We start from the raw sequence: 22,282 nt of genomic DNA, 5'->3' as shown, positions 1-22,282 counted from the left end.
GGATTTCTAGTTGTTTTTTCCCCCCCAGACTTGAGTATTATACAGATCTTAGCGTTACTTGAGTTACTCTTGCAAGCCTGTCTTTTGTTCAAGAAATCACAGATCAATTTTATAGCAATAGTGATACTGAGATGAGGACTTAAAAGCACTCAAGTCTTTAGTACTCTTGTTAAATTTAAAAACAAAAACTTTTGAGGTGAAATTAACATAAAATTAGCCATTTTAAAGTGAATAATTCAGTGGTACATTCAGAATATTGTTCAATTACCTCCATCTAATTCCAAAACGTGTTCATATCCACAAAAGGAAACCCTATTCATATTAAGCAATTTCTGCCCATCTCTCCCCAACCCCAGTCCCTGGAACCATCAAGTTGCTTTCTATGGATTTATTTATTCCAGATATTTCATATTAAATAAAATCATATAATACATGACCTCTTGCATCAGGTTTCTCTAATCTCTCTTTTAGGAAGGTTGCTATGTCACACTCCCAATCTCATTAAAAGCCAATTCCCTGGCACCTGAAGTAAGGAACATGATAGTTATTAAATTTAAGAAAACACTTCCTTACATCGGGGCATTCTAATGTTGCAAGTGATGTTTCTAACTTCAACAGAAAGTGAAGCTCAAAACCTCCCAGAGCAGTATAGTGCACATATGTTCAACAGAACAGATATAATTTCTAGGCCTGTTTTTACTTATACATTCTCAAAAATAGGGATTCATTTGTAGCTTTGTAATGTCAATGTGGCTAGGACTAACTATTTTTTCCAGAATTCTCTTCATTGTTCATATCCACAAAAGGAAACCCTATTCACATTAAGCAATTTCTGCCCATATTTCGGGTTAGAGTGAACCACATGAGCTACTTCTGTCCAAAATCTTAAGGATGGAAATGAAACCCGCAACTAGTTTGTATTTCAGCTTGTAAGGCTGAAAGGCAGGCCATTCCGTAGTCCACACACATTGTTGCTTATCTGCTGGCTACCTTGGTATATGGCAGCAGATGGACCTAAAACTACTAAACCTTTTTCTGGATCCTCCTTCAGCTGCTTATTCCTGGGCGAGGTGTTTTTCAGCTCCATGACAAAGGCCACCAGCTTCTTGTTCAGGATACCCACTCCAAGGTTGGAGGCAGTGAGAAGAGAGATGGGTCCTAGTCTATTCTCATGGTTCTAGCTTGTCCCTGCTCTCCATCACTTTATCTCCATCTTCCCTTCCCAACTGTCTGCCCTGTGAATTTTAAGTTCTACCACCAGACATGACGACAACTGCCTTACATAGACTGTCTATCTAGCTACCATAAGAATAAGGTCAAGTCCCTCTAACAAATTAAAATACAGATTAGATAGATAATGTGTATATATACTCCTAATAGTTCTGCTTTTCAATTCTAATGATACACTAGGTAATAAAGTTCCCAACGTTTATCTGAAGATGAACCAATAACTTTAGCACAATCTAGCAAATTAGATTCTTATTTCTTCAACAGCAAGGATCATCAGAAAAGGAACTAAATAATGAAGTTACCTGGAATTGCAAAGATTACAAAAGGGAGGAGCAAAAGACGGAGGCTGTCCCCCTTAAAGCAGGGTTTCTCAACAATGGCATTACTTACATTTGGGGCAAAATAATTCCTTGTTGTGGGGGGCTGTCCTATGCATTAGATGCCAGTAGCACCACCAAGTATGGCAATGAAAAATGTCTTCAGACATTGCCCAATGTTTCCTGAGGGGCAAACTTCCTCCATCGGAGAACCATGTCACCATAAAGCATGCTCTGTGCCTCTGTAGACGCATGGTGTCTTTTCCTCCTACCACTTCTCCCACTCCAAATACAGGAGTACAGAACTCTACAGGGTTACACATTATCATACCCCCACTTCACAGATGAAGATGAGTCCAGAGAGAAATGGATTCACTCAGCACCACAAAGCTTGTCAGTGGCAGAGCTGGAAAAGAAGTTAGGTCTTGTGGTCACTCAGCTTAGTGCTTTTTCTGTTACCATACAGCCCTGCTTTGCCATAAGCACCTTTACTCTATAACCTGACATGTGTTCACAGGCAGCTGAATGAAATCACGGACACAGACAAGACACTGAGTAATTATTTCACCATTCAGCATGAAACAACTGGGCAGGGAAGAAAAGGCAGGCACAAAGGACGAAAAAGCTTTATTAGGAGTGTAGGCATGTATGAAAACCCAGGTCAGTCAAACAGGCTGATATTGGTACAGGGCAGAAAACAGCATCACCGAACATTCTGTCAAAAGTCAAGTGTGAAAATAAAGCCTCCATTTAAATATCCTCAGAGAAATGCTGCTGAGTTTAGCCTAGGTGAAACTCTCTGGACACTTCTGGGAAGATAATGAGATTTTTGCCTAAAGGGAAAACTCCAGCACTGCTGAATCTGAGCTCTGCATAATGTGGTGGGTCTGGGATAGTAAAAGATAAGGGCGATATCTCATCAAGGTCATCTCAGTATGCCGGTGAGAGAGGAATCCTAAGTTTTGGGGGGAAAAGTAGACTGGGACAGCAGAGGGGTTTTAGCTGAAGAAACACAATATCTTAGCAACATCTGACATAATGAAGAAGGGTTGCACAGCCTGGTTTGAGTGTGTCTTCAGCAGGTCCTGAGCAGTACTGGCCCCACTTCCAGAGGGCCCTGGAATACAGCCAATTTGGTTCTGTTCTCTCTTCCTTCAGAGCAGAACTGCAAACATCCAGCACTAGGTTCTGGACCATAATTAGCTAAGAGGAAATGAAGCAGCTACCCTGTGACACCTATACCTCTTATTCTAGGAGAGTTCCTTTCAAGAATGGTCACTTTTCTTAGACCAAGAGAGATCTTACCTAATATGGACTCCCACCTTCACTTGAGCACCAGGTGGAGAGTATCTTTCTCATAAGTCAAAGAGTTAAACTGTGGCCTTTAGATAACATCCCTTGTACAGAAGATCAGTCTGAAGCTCTCTGTGTCCAGGTGCTGATTTCTGTCCCAAGATTAGTAGGCACTGCCTGTTGAATGATGGGGCCAAGTGATGTGATGCTGTAACTCTCCCAAAGAAGAGGACTCTCTACTTTCACAGGCAGAAAGGAAGAAATGAGGCAGGTTTCAGGGTAGCTAATGCCCTTTAATTCTTCCATCGAATTTGCTGTAGAGAGAGCAAAGAATGAAGGTGTGTGATCAGTTTTCATTTATCCCCACAGGAGGCAGAGATTAGAATGCAAATTACAGGGCTGGGTTGTGGCTCAGTGGTAGAGCGTTTGCCTAGCATGCATGAGGCACTAGCTTCAAGTCTCAGCACCACATAAAAATAAAATAAAGGTATTGTGTAAAAAACAAAAAAAAACCAAAAACCGAGCTACATCCCTATGGCCCTATTTAAAAATTAAAAAAAAAAAAAAAAGAATGCAAATTACATTAAAAAAAAAAGGAAGGATTGGATTGGGAATTTTTTTTACTATGTGGGGGAGTTCATTTATTCAGAGATGGATTAAATACCTATTCTGTATTTTATAGAATGCCTGATTTAAGGCATTTATCCTGGTTCTGTCCTCCTCAGAACCAAAATTTACTAGTTTTAACTGACTTTAGCACAGGTATCAAAATATGTAATAGGAAATGAAGTTCCATATTAACAAAAAATTCAGTAATTTCATGCTATGAGAGATAATCAGCTATACTCCCCAAATACTTAAAATCTATTTTACCCACTTCTTATTTCGAATAGGTAGATCATATCCATCCAAGAAGACTGTATAGTCTGAGTATTCAGAATCTGTAACATGTTTTTATAGTTCCAACAGTTCCTGCAATCTGCAAGGTTTAACTATGATGGTCTGATGAGCATCATAGTTAAGACTCAATCTGTCGTTCCCAAACAACCCTTTTATCATCTCATATCTCAGAAGTAATTTTTACTGTTCAAAGCAGTGCTTCTGAAATTTTGGCCCACAATGAGTCTTATATCCACAGGACTCAGCTAAGTGCAATACTGCCCAAGTCTTGGGAACAGTTGACACTACTTTGTGAAGTATCTGTCTCCTAGGACAACTGGAGGGGAAAGTGCAGCTGCTCACCGAGCTGCTGAGAATGGTATCGATCTTCTCTTCCTCTGCGGATCCTTTATCTACCTTGCTCCTGTATGCTAGCAACTGCTGACGATCCTTCAGGTCTCGGCAGGTCTACACAGCAAATCAAACAATACAAAACCCCCAATTAGTCTTCTCTATGAAGGACTGCCTCTTTTTGTATCTTATCCAATATGGACTCCCATCTTCACATGAGCACCAGGTGGAGAGTATCTTTCTCATAAGTCAAAGAGTTAAATTGTGGATCCTCAAGGATCCAGGAAAGGCCAAGAGGCTGCAGTGAGATAACAGTTGGGGGATCAAGTACCTACAGTACTTTATATTGGATTGAAGTCTACAGAGTCTAAGTAACTTGAATCAATTCTGAGTTCTCCAAATGCAACAAATTATAAAAGCACAGAGAAACCTGTTAGAAGGCTGATCTCCAACTAACGCTTGCCAGACTATTTTCTCCTTTAAGTCCAATCTGATAAAAGCATCTCAGGATCTAGGACAAAGAAAATTATAATCCCCCAATCTTCACCAAGGATCAAATTTGGGGTTTTCATTTCTTAGGACTCACATCAATGACGACATCATGGCACTTGAACTTAGTAGCTAAGTTTAATTTTGTGTCCACATCTTCTACCAAATTGACATACTCCTGTAATATCTGTGGGAAGAGATACTTCTGATTAATAATTCCCATAGAACACAGAGCTCCACAGGTAGAAAATAAAATGTCTGAAAGAAGGTAAAGAGTTCAATATTAAATATCTACCATTTCCATCAACACACAAAGGATTAGTTCTGCAGCAGAAAATGAGGTGATACTAGACAGCACTTCTCTGAAGCCTCAGGAAAGAAGGGAAGAGCACATTCCTCTTTATCCTAAAGTCAGATATGAATGCTGGCAAGGCACAGCACTAGAGAAGATCCAATGCTCTGACTACTGCTTCTATTTTTAGGATGAAATTTTTGTGTGTGTGTGGTGCTGGAGATTGAACCCATGGCCTTACACATGCAGGGCGAGCTCTCTACCAAATGAGCTATATCCCCAGCCCAAGGATAAATTTTTTTATTGGTACATTATAATTATACATAATGGAATACACTATGTCATATTCATACATGTATATAATTTGATTAATCTCATTCCCCAGTATCTTCCCTTCTTACTGCCTACTGCTTCTTGATACTCATTGATCAATATCATTTTGAATCATTTGAATAGTGTATCAGTTCTTCACACAGCTAAACACAGTAGATGCTGCTCAAAGATGACAGTCTACAGAGTTACTTCTAAGGGGGAAGAGACTGTTCTTTCCTGGCCTTACCTATTTTTCAAGATCTAGTGCAGCCACTGTATGCCACTGAGGGAAAATCAGAGCAGGCCAACTATCCATTACTGAATAGCAAGAGGCTAAAAGTTGAGTCTCCCAGAGTATCCTGTACTCAAATCTCTTTATAAGCCATTACCTGGACAGGGGCACTGTTCTTGTGCAAAATTTCCACAACTCGATGAAAGCCGATGGGTGCTCTCTTCTTGGTGTAACCCAGCCAGTTCTGAAAAAGGAAGATGGGAGGCAGCAGTAGGTAGATCAGACAGTGAACACACTCTGAGCTAGTAGTCTCTCAATGTTTTATGGACAAGCCAGAATAACATGGTGGGGAGGTGAACAGATTACTATGAGGGATAGAGAAATGGTAAGAGTTTAATTTTTCTGAGAAATCAAGGGATTTTACGGAGTAGAAGAAAGTCAGAGATATAAATTCTTAGATCTATAAACACTAATGCAGGAAAAAAGTTGTAAAATACTACCAAAGAGAATGAGTAAAATTCTGACTTCTATATCATTACATGTATGTATAAATGTTCATTTGTAAACTCATGGAGGAAAGGTCAGGAAACTTACTGATAAGATTTTTAATAGTGTTTGCCTTAATGAAGGGACTGAGCTAGAAGCTGGTACACACTGAAAAAGAAGCCACTTAAAAAAAATTTTTTTTTTTTTTTTTTTGGTGCTGGGAATGGGACCCAGAGCCTCATGCATGCTAAAGCATGCACTCTACCACTGAACTACACCCCTAGCCTTCTTACTCTTTATATACTTTCATGTAGTATTTGATTTTGATATAGGTACATTTTACTTTGGTAGTTAAAAGTAACCAATTCATTGACAAGAAGGAAAATCAGAAAATTCTCAAATCCATAAAGACAAAAACCCTGATATTCAAAATGTAAAACCAATTTGTATTAAATAATAAAAGACCCCCAATAGCCAAAACAATCCAAGAAAAATAAATTTGAAGGCATCACATGTCCTGATTTAAAATTATAATCTAAAAATATAATAATCAAAACAATATGTGTCTGACAAACACATAGACTAGTGGAACAGAAAAGAGAATCCAGAAATAAAACCAAGCATATGTGGTCAACTAATTTCCAACAAGGGCAGCAAGAGGACACAAGGGGGAAAGCATAGTTCCTTTAGAAAATGATGCTGGGAAACCTGAATTTCCACAAGTAAAAAAAAATGAAATGGACTCTTACCTTATGCTACATATAAAACTCAACTTAAAATGGACAAAAGACCTAAATATAAGACTTGAAATCATAAAACTCCTAGAAGAAAACATAAGGGGAAAAGTCCTTGACACTAGCCTTGGCAAAGAATTTTCAGATATCATGTCAAAAGCTCAGGCTATAAAAGCAAAAATAAATAAAAGGGACTACATTAAACTAAAAAACTTCTGCAAAACAAAGCAAACAATCAAAATAAAAAGGCAACCGATGAATTGGGAGAAAATATTTGCAAACCATATGTCTGATAAAGGGTTGATATGTAAACTTTTATAAAAAATTCAACAACTCAATAGCAGAAATACAAATAACCCAATTTAAAAATGGGCAATTGACCTGAATAGACATTTCTCCATAGACGTACAAAACAGCCAGCAGGTATCTGATCAGTATTCACTAATCATCAGGAAAATGCAAATCAATAACACTGTATCATCTCACACCGGCCAAAATGGCCATTATCAAAAAATCAAGCAGTAGTAAGTGTTGGTGAGGGTGTGTAGAAAGGGAATGTGTGTCCACTGTTGTAGGAATAAAGACTGGTGCAGCCATTATGGAAAACAGTATGACGGTTCCTAAAGAAATCAAAACTAAAACTATCATATGATGCAGTAATCCCTCTTTTGGGTGTACGCCAAAGATAATAAACTCACCACCTCATAAAGACGCCTGCACGTCCTCCTCCATTACAGCATTATCCACAACAACCAAGATATGAAAAAAAAAAGTAAGCGTTCATCACTGGACAAATGGATAAAGAACTGATGTATATGGGTGTACACACATGTAAACAATGCGAGAGTGCTCTATCTTAACGAGATTCTGCCATTTGTAACTGCCTGGATGAACCCAGGGGACATTATGCTAAATGAAATAAGCCAGACACATAGAGAAAAATACTGCAAGATCTTACTTATATGTGTAATCTGAAAAAAAAAAAAAAAGTCAAATACATAGAAATGGAGATCGGTGATTTCAAGGGACAGAGGAAGTGCAGGCTAGAGGGTACAAGTCACAATAATAGAGGATAAATAAATCTAGAAAGCCAAGGTACAACATGAGGACTAAAGTTAATAGTATTATGTTGTATATTAGAAATTTGCTAAGAGTGGATTTGAGGAACTATTCCACATATATATAAAATGGCAACTGTGAGATGGATGTTAATTGCGTTGACTATAATCATTTCACTATGTATATCAAAATCCCATGTGTCACTCCTTAATGTATATAATAATTATCAAAAAATGTAAAAACTAGTAAAGAAATTACAACCAAAAGCAATACATGGTCCTTAATTAGCTCCAAATAGCATGTAAATACAAAAACAGCTATAAATAAATAAATTCAGACTATATTATTTCATTATGGACTATATATACATAGCAAACATATGTGATATTATTATTGTATGAGTGTCAATTTTCTGGAGACAGAGACTATTTTCTGGAGTTAATGCTTAAGTATTTAAGAAAGAAGTGTCATAAAGTCTGCAATTTACCTTCATATGGCTCAGGAAAAAAATCTATGTATATAGAAGAAAGAAAAAGCTAGCTAGTATGGCAAAAAATGTTGATAAATTATTGAAGTGGTAAAGACCACGTATATTCTCTTTTTTTAGGTTTGAAATTTTAGAAAATAAAAGGTTGGAGGGAAAAAGTTCAAAAAGTAACTTGAGCCAGGTATGGTGGTACATACCTATAATCCCAGCAGCTTGGGTGGCAGAGGCGGGAGGATTTTGAGTTCAAAACCAGCCTTAGCAACTTTAAGAGGCCCCAAGCAACTTAGTGAGACCCTATCTCTAAATAAAAAATGAAAAGGGCCGAGGATGTAGCTCAATGGTTAAATGCCCTTGGATTCAATCCCTGGTACCAAAAATATAAAAAATAAAAAGTTACTAGGACTTACAAAATGATACGATGACCCTTCTTTCTCCCAAGGCCTTAGCAGTATAAAGCAATTCCAGGACACCTACCTTTGTGGTGAAGAGGGCATCTACGTCATGCCAGGCTCGAAGTTTGGCACGAGCAGCCAGGGCTGTCAGCACATACTGTTTGTCTGGGATCTAAAAATCAGAGAGCAGGGAAAATAGAAATGTTTTGGGGCTGGGGATGTGGCTCAAGCGGTAGTGCGCTCGCCTGGCATGCGTGCGACCAGGGTTCGATCCTCAGCACCACATACAAATAAAGATGTTGTGTCCGCCGAGAACTAAAAAATAAATATTAAAAAATTCTCTCTCTCTCTCTCTTTAAAAAAAATATTTCTCTCTCTCTCTTTAAAAAAAAATGTATCTATAGAGGTGCTTGAGAATTTTAGAAAAGAAAAATATACCATGGTATTGATTCTACCCCTTAAAGTCAATAAATTTTTCAGGTCAACAAGAATCTCTTAACTTCCAAGGCCCAGCACTACTATACACCATTTGGTTCAAGTTCTCTCATTTCCCACAAATTCATTCCCTTTTACCTTTAACCTTGAGCATCAAAGAACTTGGTGTACAGGGTTATCAAGCAAATCCACTCCATGTAGTTATTCTGATATGACTTTTATATAAAACACAGATCAATATGTACCTACCTTAAATGTCTTCTTCAGGTTGATAGGACTGCTGAATGTCCCCTAGGATTAAAGTGGAAAAAGCAACTTTAATGAGATCACCCAATCTCCCATTTTCCTTTTTACTACAGACTCTCTACAGCTCATTTTATAACTATTTAAACCCAGAAATTAATTTACAAGAAAAACTCCAGAGGGCTTAGTGAAATTATTACAACCTAGTTTATCAAGGAACTGGATTAAAAAGGAAGGTGCTCTTTCCAACTTTCTGCTAATCCAAATAGAAGCTGGGTATGGTGGTGAACACCTGTAATCAGAGCAGCTCAGGAGGCTGAGACAGGAAGATTGCAAGTTCAAGGCCAACCTCAGGAACTTAATGAGATCCTGTCTCAAAAATAAAAAGGGATGGAAATATATAACACAGTGGTAAAATATTCCCAGGTTTAATCCACAGTGCCAAAACAAACAAACAACAAAATCAAATAAGGGGGAAATATCCACTTGTGATCATTAAGTCCAAATCTCTTCAAAAACATTTTTAAGAAGGATTAACAGCTACCTGACATGCTGCTGTGGCTCTCTATACCATGGCAATCCACTGGAAATTATGGGCCTTTGAAGAGACTACTATGGGAACCAGCACCACAGACAAAACATGGTATGCAAGGGTGCCAAACTCTGTAAGATTTTTTCCCTCTTGGCTCACCCTTGTTGAGGGCCAGGAAAGCTTCCAGGTAGACTTCTGATAACTACGTGCATTCACTATTATAAGAATGCATCAAAATACTGGATTTGAACTATGTTCTTCTTGGGCAATGAGAGTTTGTGGGTCTTTCTTTCATGTTTTGCCTGTACCTCGGCCTCCATGTAGTGATAGAAGCAGGAGTAGAAAAGCGTTGTCACTAGTGGCATGTTGAGGATGGAAGCTTTGCGTGGGTGCTTTCGGAAGATCTCAGTCTGTCCTGCTGACTCTAGATGCCGATCATTTGCCTGTGATGGAGTGAGCCAAGTGAAAAAAACACAATGTCTATGGAGCAGAGGGAGGGAAACCTTTAATACCACAGCAGTTGTGTTTCCCACCCTAGGAATGAAGCAAAAAAAGAGAAAAAGAAGAAATTGCTTAGGATATCCCAAAGGGCAGTTAAATTCTATTAAAAAACATGGATCTAAGCTGAATAAAAAGATTGCAGAAGAGGTGATAACATGGGAGTTTCAGAATGAAGAGCAAATACTTTCATGTTAGCAAGAGAAGAAAAAGAATGCCTAAGAACAATCGAGGAAGGGGCTATAGTGTACAGAAAGGAAATAAAAGGCTTTTAGAGACTGTAACAGGAAATGACAAATAAGTGCAGAGCATAAGAGTTTCCTAGATGCTGAATGGCATTTAGCCTGGGCACTAAAGCAGAACAGAGATGAGAAGTCTAACCTCAATAATGATTTGACGTTCCAGGAGCGTGTAATGGTCTTGTATGTGTGCAGAATCTTCTGCTGAAAATGGCAAACTGGTAGAGGGCCAGAAGGTTAGTACCTCTTTCTCTATGCAAAAAAGAAATACACTCAACTCAACCAAATTATCACTGTGAGCACAAAGGCTCACGGTGCTTTACAAATCTGATCTCAGTTCACCTTTAGAACACCTCTTTAAGGAAGAGAGAAAGCAGAAAACAGAGTAGACCTTTGGCTTACATTTTGTATTTAAGATTTTGCCAATTCAAGAGGAATTCTTAAAAGTCCAAAAACACAATAATTAGCGATTCTGATGTAGAATGAATAAGAATCCTCACCTTTTGGAAGTTGGATGTTTGGGGCATGAATCACAAAGCTAGTAAGTGAACCTAGCCAACTGCCCATCATCCACATCCCAATAAACCTCTGTAACACAGGTCACTGCTTAATTCCACCTAAAGGGCACTTAAATTTGTCACCCATTTTTTTATTGCAGAGTAATAACAATAAATTACATAGCACAGTCATAGGTTTGTAGATTAGCAAAGATTACAAAGATCTACCCAAATGTCAAAGGTCCCATCTTCAAAACCATGTTTTTATATACGAAAAAGTTGAGGGTCAGTGTCTTACCTGAAAGTCATGTGGCACACCAATGGGTAAGGCCAGGAATAGAAGCCAGATTTTAAACTCTCAGTTCATAGATCTACCCTTTAGAAAGTGCTGCCTTACTCCCGACTCCACTCACTCCAGGAAGAATTCTGAAATTCAATTACACTATCCCAGATAAGTGTGAGCCACAGTGAATTTTTTATAAGAGATAAAGGGAGACAGCAATAGGTTTGTTACGGCACTACTCTGACTTTTCTGTTTTCCAGAGGCCATTTGACACAGCTCAGTATTTGGTAAAATTAAAGATTCCACTAACATGCAAATTTCTAAATGTGAAATCTGGAAATCAGGTCACAAGAGGAATGGCTGAAACAACTGTGAACACTGAACCTGGAAAAGTGAAGACTAGTGGTAGATGTAAACCTGACTTGAAAGATAGAGTTAAGCAAGTTTTAGCTTAACACATGGGAGCACTTTCCAATAATGAGGTGTCCAACAATAAAATGAACTACTTCTAACAACAGAGCACGCCAGCATAGGAACAATATTATTACAAGGATTTATATTCTAGATGAAAGCTTATACTTGGATTTTGGGGTTTCAAGGACCAGTAACACACCCCCCAAAAATGCATGAGGTCTACAGGTCCATAAAGAGTTATGACCTTTTTATTACGTAAGATCATCTAAAAAAATTACAACCATTTTACTACCAAAAAAGGAGGGGAGAGGTGGGAACAAAATCCAAGAATAAAAGATAGTATCTCAAATAAATTTAGGTGTAGGGAAAAACTCTCTACATTGTCTTTATTTTTCTCACTTTACCATAAAACAGTAAAAACACTTGGGGAACTAATATTTGGGATCCACTAAATAAGATGACCTTTGGTGCCACCCCGTGAGGTTCACTGTCAGCCTTTCCCTCCCTACGTATCCATTCCACCCTCTTATTCTCTTCATTCCCTCTATATAAAGGTATGCATACATTCCTCTCCCATACTTACCCAATGCAGGTCTTAAGAAATTCTTTTCGCTTCTCAGGGTCCTGAATGTTCAAATGCTCTCGATAATGAGTTAGCTACAAAAAAAAACAAAAACAAAAACAGAGAAAAGCTTGGAGCCATATTGTCTCTTTTGAAGAGGAAGGTAGCCGAATAAGTGGACTTTCCATGCTTAAAAAAAAAAACAAAACAAAAAATTAAAACCAAGTTCTTCATTCTTAGAGATCCATCTGGGTGCTAATGGTTATGCATGTGTTGGGAGAGTGATACAAAATCATTAGTGGCAAAAGTGGTACAAAATCATTAGTAGGTTCATCTCTACTTGCACTGTCCAATATGGCAGCCACAAGCCACATTTGGTTTAAAATTTAAATTAAGTAAGTTAAAAATTCAGGTCCTCAGTTGCCTTATCTGCTTTGTAAGCACTCAAAAGGTACAGGCACTAGCAGCTAACATATTGGACAGAAGAAATATAGACTATTTTCATCATCACAGGAAATTTCTATTGGATAGTGCTGATCTATAATGAAGCACTAAGTAGATAGAGCACCTAGCTTTAGCTGAAGTTTGGCTCTAGACTTAGTAATGCAACCAATAATGGCTATTTCCTTCAGTCTTAGCTTTTGAAAGGCCAAAATGCTAAATGTTTATTTCTAGAATCCTTAACCAATTATGTGATTAATCACATAAGTGATCAACCACTTAAATATGATTGTAAAATATCTAATAATTAACACTATCAGTAACACAAACAGAGCATGGCATCCTGATTCACTGCTCACAGCTAACTACTCATATTCATATTTAAATACTATAGGTTCTACATGTAATTCCAAAAGAAAATCTCTTCATGTATTTTCTATTTTGAAATTCTAAAAAGCACCCTGATTAGGGCTGAGGAAACAGCTCCATGATAAAATTCCTGTTTAACATGCACAATGCCAAGGGTACACTCCCCTGTACCACAAAAAACAAACAGACCCTGATGTATTTGTTATTATGAGTTAAGTGATTTATTTGTTATTATGAATTAAGTGATACAATAATCATTAGAATTGTGATAGCTGAAATTTTACACATAATCATTAACTTTCCAGGGCTGTGGCTGTGGCTCAGTGGTAGCATGCGGGAGATACTGGGTTCGATTCTCAGCACCACATACAAATAAATAAAATAAAGGTCCATCAACGACTAAAAAAAAATGTTCAAAAAATAATCATTAACCTTCCAAGAAGTGAAAAATAAATAGATTGACATGAAAAATAAATTGATAAAAACATACAAAAATTAAGAGAATACAATGGCCTCAGGAAGGATAGTACATCCTTTTAGAGCTAACAGAATGTTTACAAAAATGTAAATGATGGGCTGGGGATATGGCTCAAGTAGTAGCGTGCTCGCCTGCCATGCGTGAGGCACTGGTTCGATCCTCAGCACCACATAAAAATAAAATAAAGATATTGTGTCCACCTAAAAGCTAAAAAATAAATATTTTTTTAAAAATGTAAATGATGATATAAGACAAAATAATAGAAATCACTTTATGTCATAATTTAGTCTTCGAAAAATATTTGGTACACAGAATTCTTAATATTGAAGGAAGTACCTTTAAGAACCACAGTTAATTTTTTGTTAATCAATTCCATTTCTTCTTAAGTTTTTCAAGAAAAATTCTACTTGGGAAATCTTTATGTCCTAGGAAAATGGACTAAAGGTAGATTATCAGTTTTGCCACTTCAAAAGTGTACAAAGTTGGAAAAAGCTAAATTTACATACAACAACATGCATGATTAATCATCTTCAATTCAATACAATGAGGATAAATTTTAGATAAAAATTCTAGATAAAAAACACATTTATTCTCATAATCAAACTTCAAAAAAACCAAACTCTTCAAGAATGTTATATGAAGAAAATTCTTCATGGTCTTATGGTTTTTTTTTTTTAATTTATTTTTTTAGTTGTAGTTGGACACATTACCTTTATTTTATTTATCTCTCTTTATGTGGTGCTGAGGATCGAACCAGGGCCTCGCATGTGCTAGGCGAGCACTCTACCACTGTGCTGCAACTCCAGCCTTCTTATGGGTTTTTAGGGTTTTGTTTTTTTTTTGGTACTGGGAATTGAACCCAGGGGTATTTTTCCACTAGGCTACCTCCCCAGCCCTTTTTTTAATTTTTAATTTTGGGACAGGGTCTTGCTAAGTTTCTAAGGCTGGCCTCAAACTTGTGATCTTCCTGCCTCAGCCTCCAGAGTAGCTGGGATTACAGATGTGTGCCACTGTACATAGTTCCTCATGGTTTTGAGCTTATGAAGATTAAAAACAGAAACAAAAAGCTCTTCAAATGATTACTACAGACTGTCAGTAATTTTTTGTAGATTAAGATAAAAGATATTTCAAATTTTCCCATGGCTTGAATTTTAGTACAGGTTCCTTTTAGAAAATATTGGACAAACATTTTCCTGAATTCTGCTGTGTAAAGGTTAATAATGTTATTAAATGTGCTAGATGAGTATCATTGACATCATCACAGATATGCAGTACAATGATAAAGGAATAATCCTGATATCAACATTGCTAAGAAATTCTATTGCTGCACTATAATATCAAACTTTAAAAAATGGTTCACTAAAGTTTTAATAATACAATTAAGTTTTTGGTAAAATTTCAGATTTGTTTTTGTATTTCAGTTCATTCTATGATTGTCAAAATCTGCCAAAGAAACCAATTATCACACTTGGCAATCAAACACTCAGCCAAGATATATACACCTATCTTTCTTCTTCCTTTTTTTTTTTTTTTTAGTATCAGAGATTGAACCCAGGTGCACTTAACCACTAAGCCACATTCCCCAGTTCCCCAGTCCTTTTTAAACTTTTTATTTCACAACAGGGTCTCCCTAAGTTGCTAAGGTTGGCTTTGAACTTGTGATCCTCCTGCCTCAGCCTTCCAAGCTGCTGGGATTACATATATGTGCCAACACACCTGGCTCTATACATAAGATAAGCCCTTTCTTTCTTCTTGACCTACATATGGCTTTTTATTCTTAGCTTCCAATATCTTTAGTCTTAGAAGCCAAAACCCATCCTTATTAGAATAAATTCCATATATGTGTAATATGTCAAAATACACTTCACCATCATATTCATCTAAAAAGAAGAAATTTAAAAAATTTTTAAAAGACATATTTTCAAGGGGGAAAAAAAAAGGAAGCCAAACCCCAAAAGTTCCTACAAACAAGGACTTGAAAACAAATTACAAACTGCTTGGTCCAGTATTCATTCACTTTAAATCTGTTTTAAAGATTTAAGCCCGGGCTGGGGATGTGGCTCAAGCGGTAACACGCATCCCAGGCGAGCCACTGCACATAGCCACTGCGCTGGGTTCGATCCTCAGCACCACATAAAATAAAGAAGTTGTGTCCACCAAAAACTGACAAATAAATATATAAAAAAAATTCTCTCTCTTCTTTCTGTCTTAAAAAAAAAAAAAAAAAAGATTTAAGCCCAACCAAAAGAGCATGGAAAAAGAAAGCAATATATCATTTGGTTTAAGTTTTCAGGTTTCCTAGATGCCTTTCTCTTCTGGATATTACCAATATCAAAGGAAAGGACAGTCTGGGATCTTGGAAACTGGGTTTTGGCTTAGATGTCTATTAGATAGGTCCCCAACTGAAATAAAGGCCACACTTACCGCAAGCTCTTCTGTTCTATCTAGGAACCTGGGAAGAAGCAGAAGGGAGCAGGGCATTTTTATCTATTGATATGTGGCATATAACCTCAAAAAATAGGGTGAATGTTCTATACATAAGATAAGCCTTTCTACCTCCAGCAACCCCTTCAAAACACTTGGTGGTTCACATATCAGTTTTCCTGTTTTTTCTAGTTGTATGAAATGTAAGGACAAGAAGGCACTACAGGGTAATAAGAACTTAAACCAAAACAAAACAAAACAAAAAAAAAGAGCTTAAACCAAACCTACTCTGGCCCAAAGTAACCTTGTTTATTTTTAAAATATTAAATAAATCTATTAAATCAATCTTGGAGATTGTTTAAAGATATATTCTTTATTGTTCTTTTTCATGTACAGAGTACAATATATTTGGTCTCCCCCAAAAGCTAGGTAAGGCCTTAAGACACAAGGACTCTTGTCTTCTGAATCCTCCTGACTCTGAAGAGACAGCCTCCATGCTTTAGCATGGAGGTGATACTTGATAAAGCTTCTTTCAAAGGCAGGCAGGAAGAGTCAGAAATTAGCCTACCTCCAGGAACTCTTCTTTTGCAAATTCCTGGTTAACCATCTGTAATCTTGACCTTAATCAGGTAACCTGCTTTCCCCACCTTAGTCTTCAATGCAGTTCATTATTGTTCTGGAGTTTCTGGGTAACCAGAATTATCTTGAGCCACAGAGCCTAAATAGGTTTCCAACCCCTTCCCTGATATTGAAGAAAGGATAAAATGTCCATGCATTTTAATCCAAGGGCAGGAAATAGTCCCACTAACTAGAAGGAAAACATGACAGAAGATCACATCCCACCCTCCTTTATCTCCAGCAGATATTGCCTATCTCTCACCAATCAGAAACCTACCTAGCCTCAGAGGCCCAACTCAAATCCTAATCACTGCCTTGAGACTATGCTTGGGTATCCTGACTGAAAGTCATGTTTTCTTCTCTTCTACTGAATTTCTCATTAGCATCACTTAGGGCTGACTAATAAAAGACATTTAATCTAGGTCTTTTATTTTAAAAACATCTTAATGAATAGGCATTATGCTAAATGCTAAGTCTCAAAACTAACTCAATCTTCATGACTCTATGGGTAGGTACCATCGTCTTCACTTTATAGGTGTGAACATTGATACATGGAGAAGTCTGGAAACTTGCTCCAGGTTACTCTATAAGCTAAATAATAGAGCTTAAATTCATGCCAGGTATGTCAGACTCTACAGCTTGGTTCTTAACCATCCTGCTGTAATGTCATGTACCCCAGTACATGGGGTTAAGTCATCATATTTCAGTATCTTGTCTTAATTGTTTCCAGAAAAATGACAGTGTCTTCCATTTCTTAGTATCCCTCAGAGTACTTTTTAAAAGTACTTAGTAAACTTTATTGAACAGAGGATCATCAGTTCTTACCTGAAGAGCTCTAAAAGCAGCTTTTGATCCCCTATTTCCTTAAGGAAGTGAATGAAATGTCTCAGGGCAATCTGTCGCACCTCCAGCTCTCGGAAGAGTATTTCTGGCAGAAAGGAAGAAACAGTTAGATGGAGACAAGAGGAAAGTTTATTACTCAAGTGTGAAATTGGCCTCCTAAACACCTTCCAAACATTCTCTCCTCAGAGGCAAGCAAAAACTAAGGATGGCCTACTCCTAAGTTTCAACCCTATCAAAGCCTCTAAGGTTCACATTAACTCAGAGCTTTTGAATAGCCTTTCAGCTCTCATCAACCCACAGAGCAGGCATTTAGCATGGATTTTTACTTCCTCAAACACACAGTCATCCACAATCTGTCCAATAAATAGAGGGGGCTTTGTCATTAATGTAGTAACCCTAAAGGATGACCTCAGAGATGTGATGTGTGTTCCGAGTGACAGCCACGCAAGCTGTCTCTAAAACATATTTGATAATGGTGAATTCTGGCATGAAAGTCGCATGCCATTCTCTCCTAAAGGTGTCCATCAAATCACGCTCACCTTTGCTCAGTGTCCTCTTCAAGAAGATCAAAACCTAGAGGGAAAAGAACAAAGAATGAGCAATGTTTCAAACACAAAGCCCTTCCCCTATCACCTAATGTGAATGAAGTCAGCAACTCAGGAATCTCTACAAGACACAGACAATAGACCTCTCCATGGGAATGGAAAGAAAGGTGATGGATATCTGGGACTGAACTGTGCCTCGGGAGACCCCTTGTGGTGCCCACAGCAGCTGAGAGATACCTCCTTGGTCTCACATCTCTCCTCTCTCAGATTATTTTACATATTTATTTTTTAAAGGATATTATTTGAGTATTTTTAAAGGAGAAACTTTATTATTTTTTATAACTATTTTTGTATGTGGTGCTGAGGATTGAACCCAGTGCTTCATGCGTGCTAGGCAAGCACTCTACCACTGAGTCACAACCTCAGCCCTATTTTCTTATACATATTATACAAAGTAGCCAATTTTCTGATTTGGGGGTTACAATAAAGAGTTCCACACACAATGGTTGTCCCACCATCTGAGCCTTGGAGCAGAAACTGTTGAGAATCCTATACCTCAGGGGAAAATCCAGAATTTTTACTTGACATTTAAACCCAAAATGGTAAAGTCTATTTTGACAGGATTTTCAGAAATCAATGGAAACAACAAAATCTCACAACTTACTGCAGTAATGACGTTTCCATCATGCATGCTTACTGCCTCCTCTAGGAGTTGTAGCTTGTCCTGTAAGGAGCGGAATCTTTCTAGTGAACAGACCTGGTCACATAAGAACACAATTAGTACATAAGGAAAAAAAAAAACCAAAACAGTGTCCTATATTCCTTTGTCATTTTAATAGTAAGAAATGAGCAATAATGACAGCAAATGTCCCCAAGGAGAGTCTCTATATTTACACTATGGTCCCCAGTACTCTGTGAGAGAGGAGACTCCTATATCCTCTCTTGTCCAGCCCAATGCCCTATAAAATGCTAATGAAGCCTTGACAAAATCAACAGATCACTTGCTGTTTAATAATGTGTAATTTATACACAATAAAGTCTACCTTACTCAAATATATAGTTCACTGAGTTCTAAAAGGATGTGCAATCACGTTACTACTACCACAACAAAGTCAGAATATTTCCATTACCCCAAAAGGTCCCTCGTTCACTCTGACATCCCCATTCCCTGGCAACCACTTTCCTGTTTTCAGCTAATGTGAGTTTGCCTTTCCTAGAAATGTTACAAAAATAAAATCATATATTTACTCTTCTGTGACTGGCTTCTCTCACTCAATATCATGTTTCAGAGATAAAGCTGTGTGTTGTGTTGAGTATCACTAGTTTCTTCCTGTTTAGGTTAGTTGTTTTCATGTGTGAATATACCACAACTTCTTTATCCATTTATTGGATACTGTGTGGTTTCCATTTTGGGGGCTTATTTTAAAAAAAGCTGTTATGAAAATTTGTGCCCAAGTCTTTGTATGAACATACATTTAATTTGCCTTGAACTATAAATATCTAGGAGTGAAATTACTGGGTCATACAATAAGTATATGTTAATAAGAAACCACAAGGCTGGGTGTAGTGGCATGCACCTGTCATCCCACTGGCTTGGGAGGCTGAGGCAGGAGAATCACAAGTTCAAGGCCAGCCTCAGCAATTTAGCAAGACTCTAAGCAACTTAGCAAGACCCTGTCTCAAATTAAAAAATAAAAAAGGCTGGGGATGTGGCTCAGTAATAAAACGCCTCTAAGTTCAATCCCTGGTACAAAAAAAAAGAAGGAAATCAACAGACTATTTTCTGAAGTAACTTTACAACTTTACGTTCTCACCAGTCATATATGGGTCTTGTTCTTCTGTATCTTCCCAACACTTAATATGCACAGTCTTTCTAAATTTAGCCATTCTACTGGGGATTTAGTAGTATTTTATGGTTCAAACTCACATTTTTAAAAAATATTTTTTAGTTGATGTAACTTAATTTTTTTATTTATTTATAGTGGTGCTGAGGATCGAACCCAGTGCCTCACACATGCTAGGCAAGTACTCTGCAACTGAACCACACCCCTAGCCCTAATTCACATTTTTTTGATAACTATAATGCTGACCATCTTTCACGTTCTTCGGGTCATTCATGTTATCTTTTTTTTTAAAATATATTTTTAGTTGTAAATGAACACAATACCTTTATCTTACTTATTTACGTACATATGGTGCTGAGGATCAAACCCAGTGCCTCACACATACTAGGAAAGTGCTCTATCACTGAGCTACAGCCCCAGCCCCTCATTTTTTGTGATGTATCTGGTCAAATCTTGTGCCAATTTTTTATTGGACTATCCTAGATAAAAGTCCTTTATAATATGTTAATTTTACAAATATTTATTCCTAGTAATGGTTAAGTCTTTTCATGTTTTAATACTGTTTTCAAAAAACCAAAGTTTGTAATCTTGATGAAGTTCCATTTATTTTTTTCCTTTATGGTCTTTTGTGTTGTAAGGAATGAATCTTTGCCTAATTCAAGATCATAAAAAATTCCACCTCTACAGATTTAGCACTTACATTAAGATCTATGAGTCATTTGATACATTAATGATTACAATCTAATTCTCCCGTAATTAATCTACAGAATCAAAGCAATTCAAATCAAACTCCCAGCAGCTCTTTTGTAGACACTGCCAAGCTGATACAAAAATCTACATGAAAACATAAATGATCTAGAATAACCAAAACAATTTTGGATGCAAAGAACAAAGTTGAAGAATGAAAGCTTCAGAAGAGTTAAAGTATCCAATTTCAATACTTACTACAAAGTTAAAATAATCAAGACTGTGGTAATTACACAAGAACAGACTTATCAATGAACTAGAATAAAGAGTCCAGAAATAAATGTACACACATATGGTCAATTGATTTTCAAAAAAGGTACTGAGGCTGTTCAATGAGGATTGGTTTTTCTTTTTTAAATCTTTATTTTATTTATTTTTATGTGGTGCTGAGGATCGAACCCAGCGCCTCGCAAGTGCGAGGCAAGCATTCTACCACTGAACCACAACCCCAGCTGGATTATTGGTTTTTGAACAAATAGTGCCATAAAAAAATGGGGAACTATATGGAAAAAAAATGAACCTCAACCTTTATTTCACACCATATACAAAAATTAACACAACAGATCATAGAAAACTTAAAAGATTATTCTCACTCTCAAAGTATTTTTTCCTATCATCCACCTCTATTTACTTTCTACTCTGTCAAAGCAACACTAAACCCTGGATAAAGTCAAAAATTGTACAACTAATTTTCAACTTTAGTGGATTTATTTTCCTCCTCAACATCACTTCATTTAGCAAATGGAAACTGAAAAGAGAGGTCAAGATATCCTTCCTGGGGGAACAAGATATCCAGCTTACCAAAGAATCCTACCAGAATTCTCTCCAGTGCCCTCACCTTGCCCTTCCGGAGGCGTCGTACTGTGTCACTGGGGCTCCACTCATTGCTGTAATCCTGGAATATTAGCAACACATGAATTCTAGGAAGTTAAGGAATCAGAATTATCAGTGTACCAGCTCCTCACCTCAAACTCTGTCTTGTCTCTAAGCAGAAAACAGTTTATGGGAGAAAACCAATGAGTAAAATGAAGAACTGGGATGGTGCTGTTTAGAGTTTCTGAAGTAACTAGAGCAGGGACAATGCAGGCAGGAAGAGATGGATCAGACAGGGAAGAACCACAGGCATGGTAACCCTATGCCTACTGGTTCAGGATTTTAACCCCTAGATGCAGTTACAGTCAAGTGTTGAGCTCTTAATAATTTATTCCTTTGGCCAGAGAAAGACAGAAGTTTGAGACATGTTCCTTTTTTTATCTTAGAATATAGTTTCTTCCTATGAATCAATTTGCATTTTTACACATTTCATAAGAATATGAGCTCCACCAAGCTTCCAGATTGCAGAGAGATCAATGAGTTTCAAAGTATAGCCTTCAAAATTCAGCACAGCTGAGCACGGTGGCACACATCTATAATTCCAGAAGCTTGGGAGGCTGAGGCAGGAGGATTGTGAGTTCAAAGCCAGCCTCAGCAACTTAGCAAGGCCCTAAGCAACCCAGCAAGACCCTATCTCTAAATACAATACAAAGAAGGGATAGGGATGTGGCTCAATGGTTAAGTGATCCTGGGTTCAATCCCCAGTACACACACACACACACACACACACACACACACACAAAGTCAGCATAATGGGTAAGGAAAGTATGCTAGGATTGAGTTGAAAAATACAGATTTTTGAGTCTAAGTTCCACCTTTCCCCAGCTGTGAGACCCCAAGAAAG

The 22,282-nt window shown here is 37.4% G+C and overlaps 1 protein-coding gene across 5 annotated transcripts in view; it reads right to left on the bottom strand.

Moving 5' to 3' along the window:
• Window positions 1–2,157: 2,157 nt before the first annotated feature.
• The window catches only part of Vipas39 (VPS33B interacting protein, apical-basolateral polarity regulator, spe-39 homolog), a 30,107-nt gene continuing 9,982 nt past the window's right edge, over window positions 2,158–22,282 (bottom strand). For 2 of the 5 annotated variants that reach the window (XM_027931535.3, XM_027931536.3), the window contains 14 exons: window positions 21,404–21,460; window positions 18,639–18,731; window positions 17,969–18,002; window positions 17,412–17,514; window positions 15,969–15,996; window positions 12,278–12,351; window positions 10,643–10,718; window positions 10,072–10,206; window positions 9,238–9,279; window positions 8,636–8,725; window positions 5,553–5,639; window positions 4,657–4,746; window positions 4,083–4,187; window positions 2,158–3,154 (listed from right to left, as the gene is read on the bottom strand). In XM_027931535.3, coding sequence (XP_027787336.1) covers window positions 3,134–3,154; window positions 4,083–4,187; window positions 4,657–4,746; window positions 5,553–5,639; window positions 8,636–8,725; window positions 9,238–9,279; window positions 10,072–10,206; window positions 10,643–10,718; window positions 12,278–12,351; window positions 15,969–15,996; window positions 17,412–17,514; window positions 17,969–18,002; window positions 18,639–18,731; window positions 21,404–21,460 — 1,035 coding nt within the window. In that variant the 3' untranslated portion in view covers window positions 2,158–3,133. Of the gene's footprint in view, window positions 3,155–4,082; window positions 4,188–4,656; window positions 4,747–5,552; window positions 5,640–7,313; window positions 7,342–8,635; window positions 8,726–9,237; window positions 9,280–10,071; window positions 10,207–10,642; window positions 10,719–12,277; window positions 12,352–15,968; window positions 15,997–17,411; window positions 17,515–17,968; window positions 18,003–18,638; window positions 18,732–21,403; window positions 21,461–22,282 lie in introns of those variants that run through there. The other 3 variants (XM_027931537.2, XM_027931538.2, XM_027931539.2) reach the window with 3 other exon arrangements.

This window comes from Marmota flaviventris, chromosome 2, assembly GCF_047511675.1.
Source record: "Marmota flaviventris isolate mMarFla1 chromosome 2, mMarFla1.hap1, whole genome shotgun sequence".
Classification (NCBI taxonomy): domain Eukaryota; kingdom Metazoa; phylum Chordata; class Mammalia; order Rodentia; family Sciuridae; genus Marmota; species Marmota flaviventris.
The sequence above is the reverse complement of the archived record's forward strand: the minus strand, read 5'-3'. Positions and strand labels throughout refer to the sequence as shown.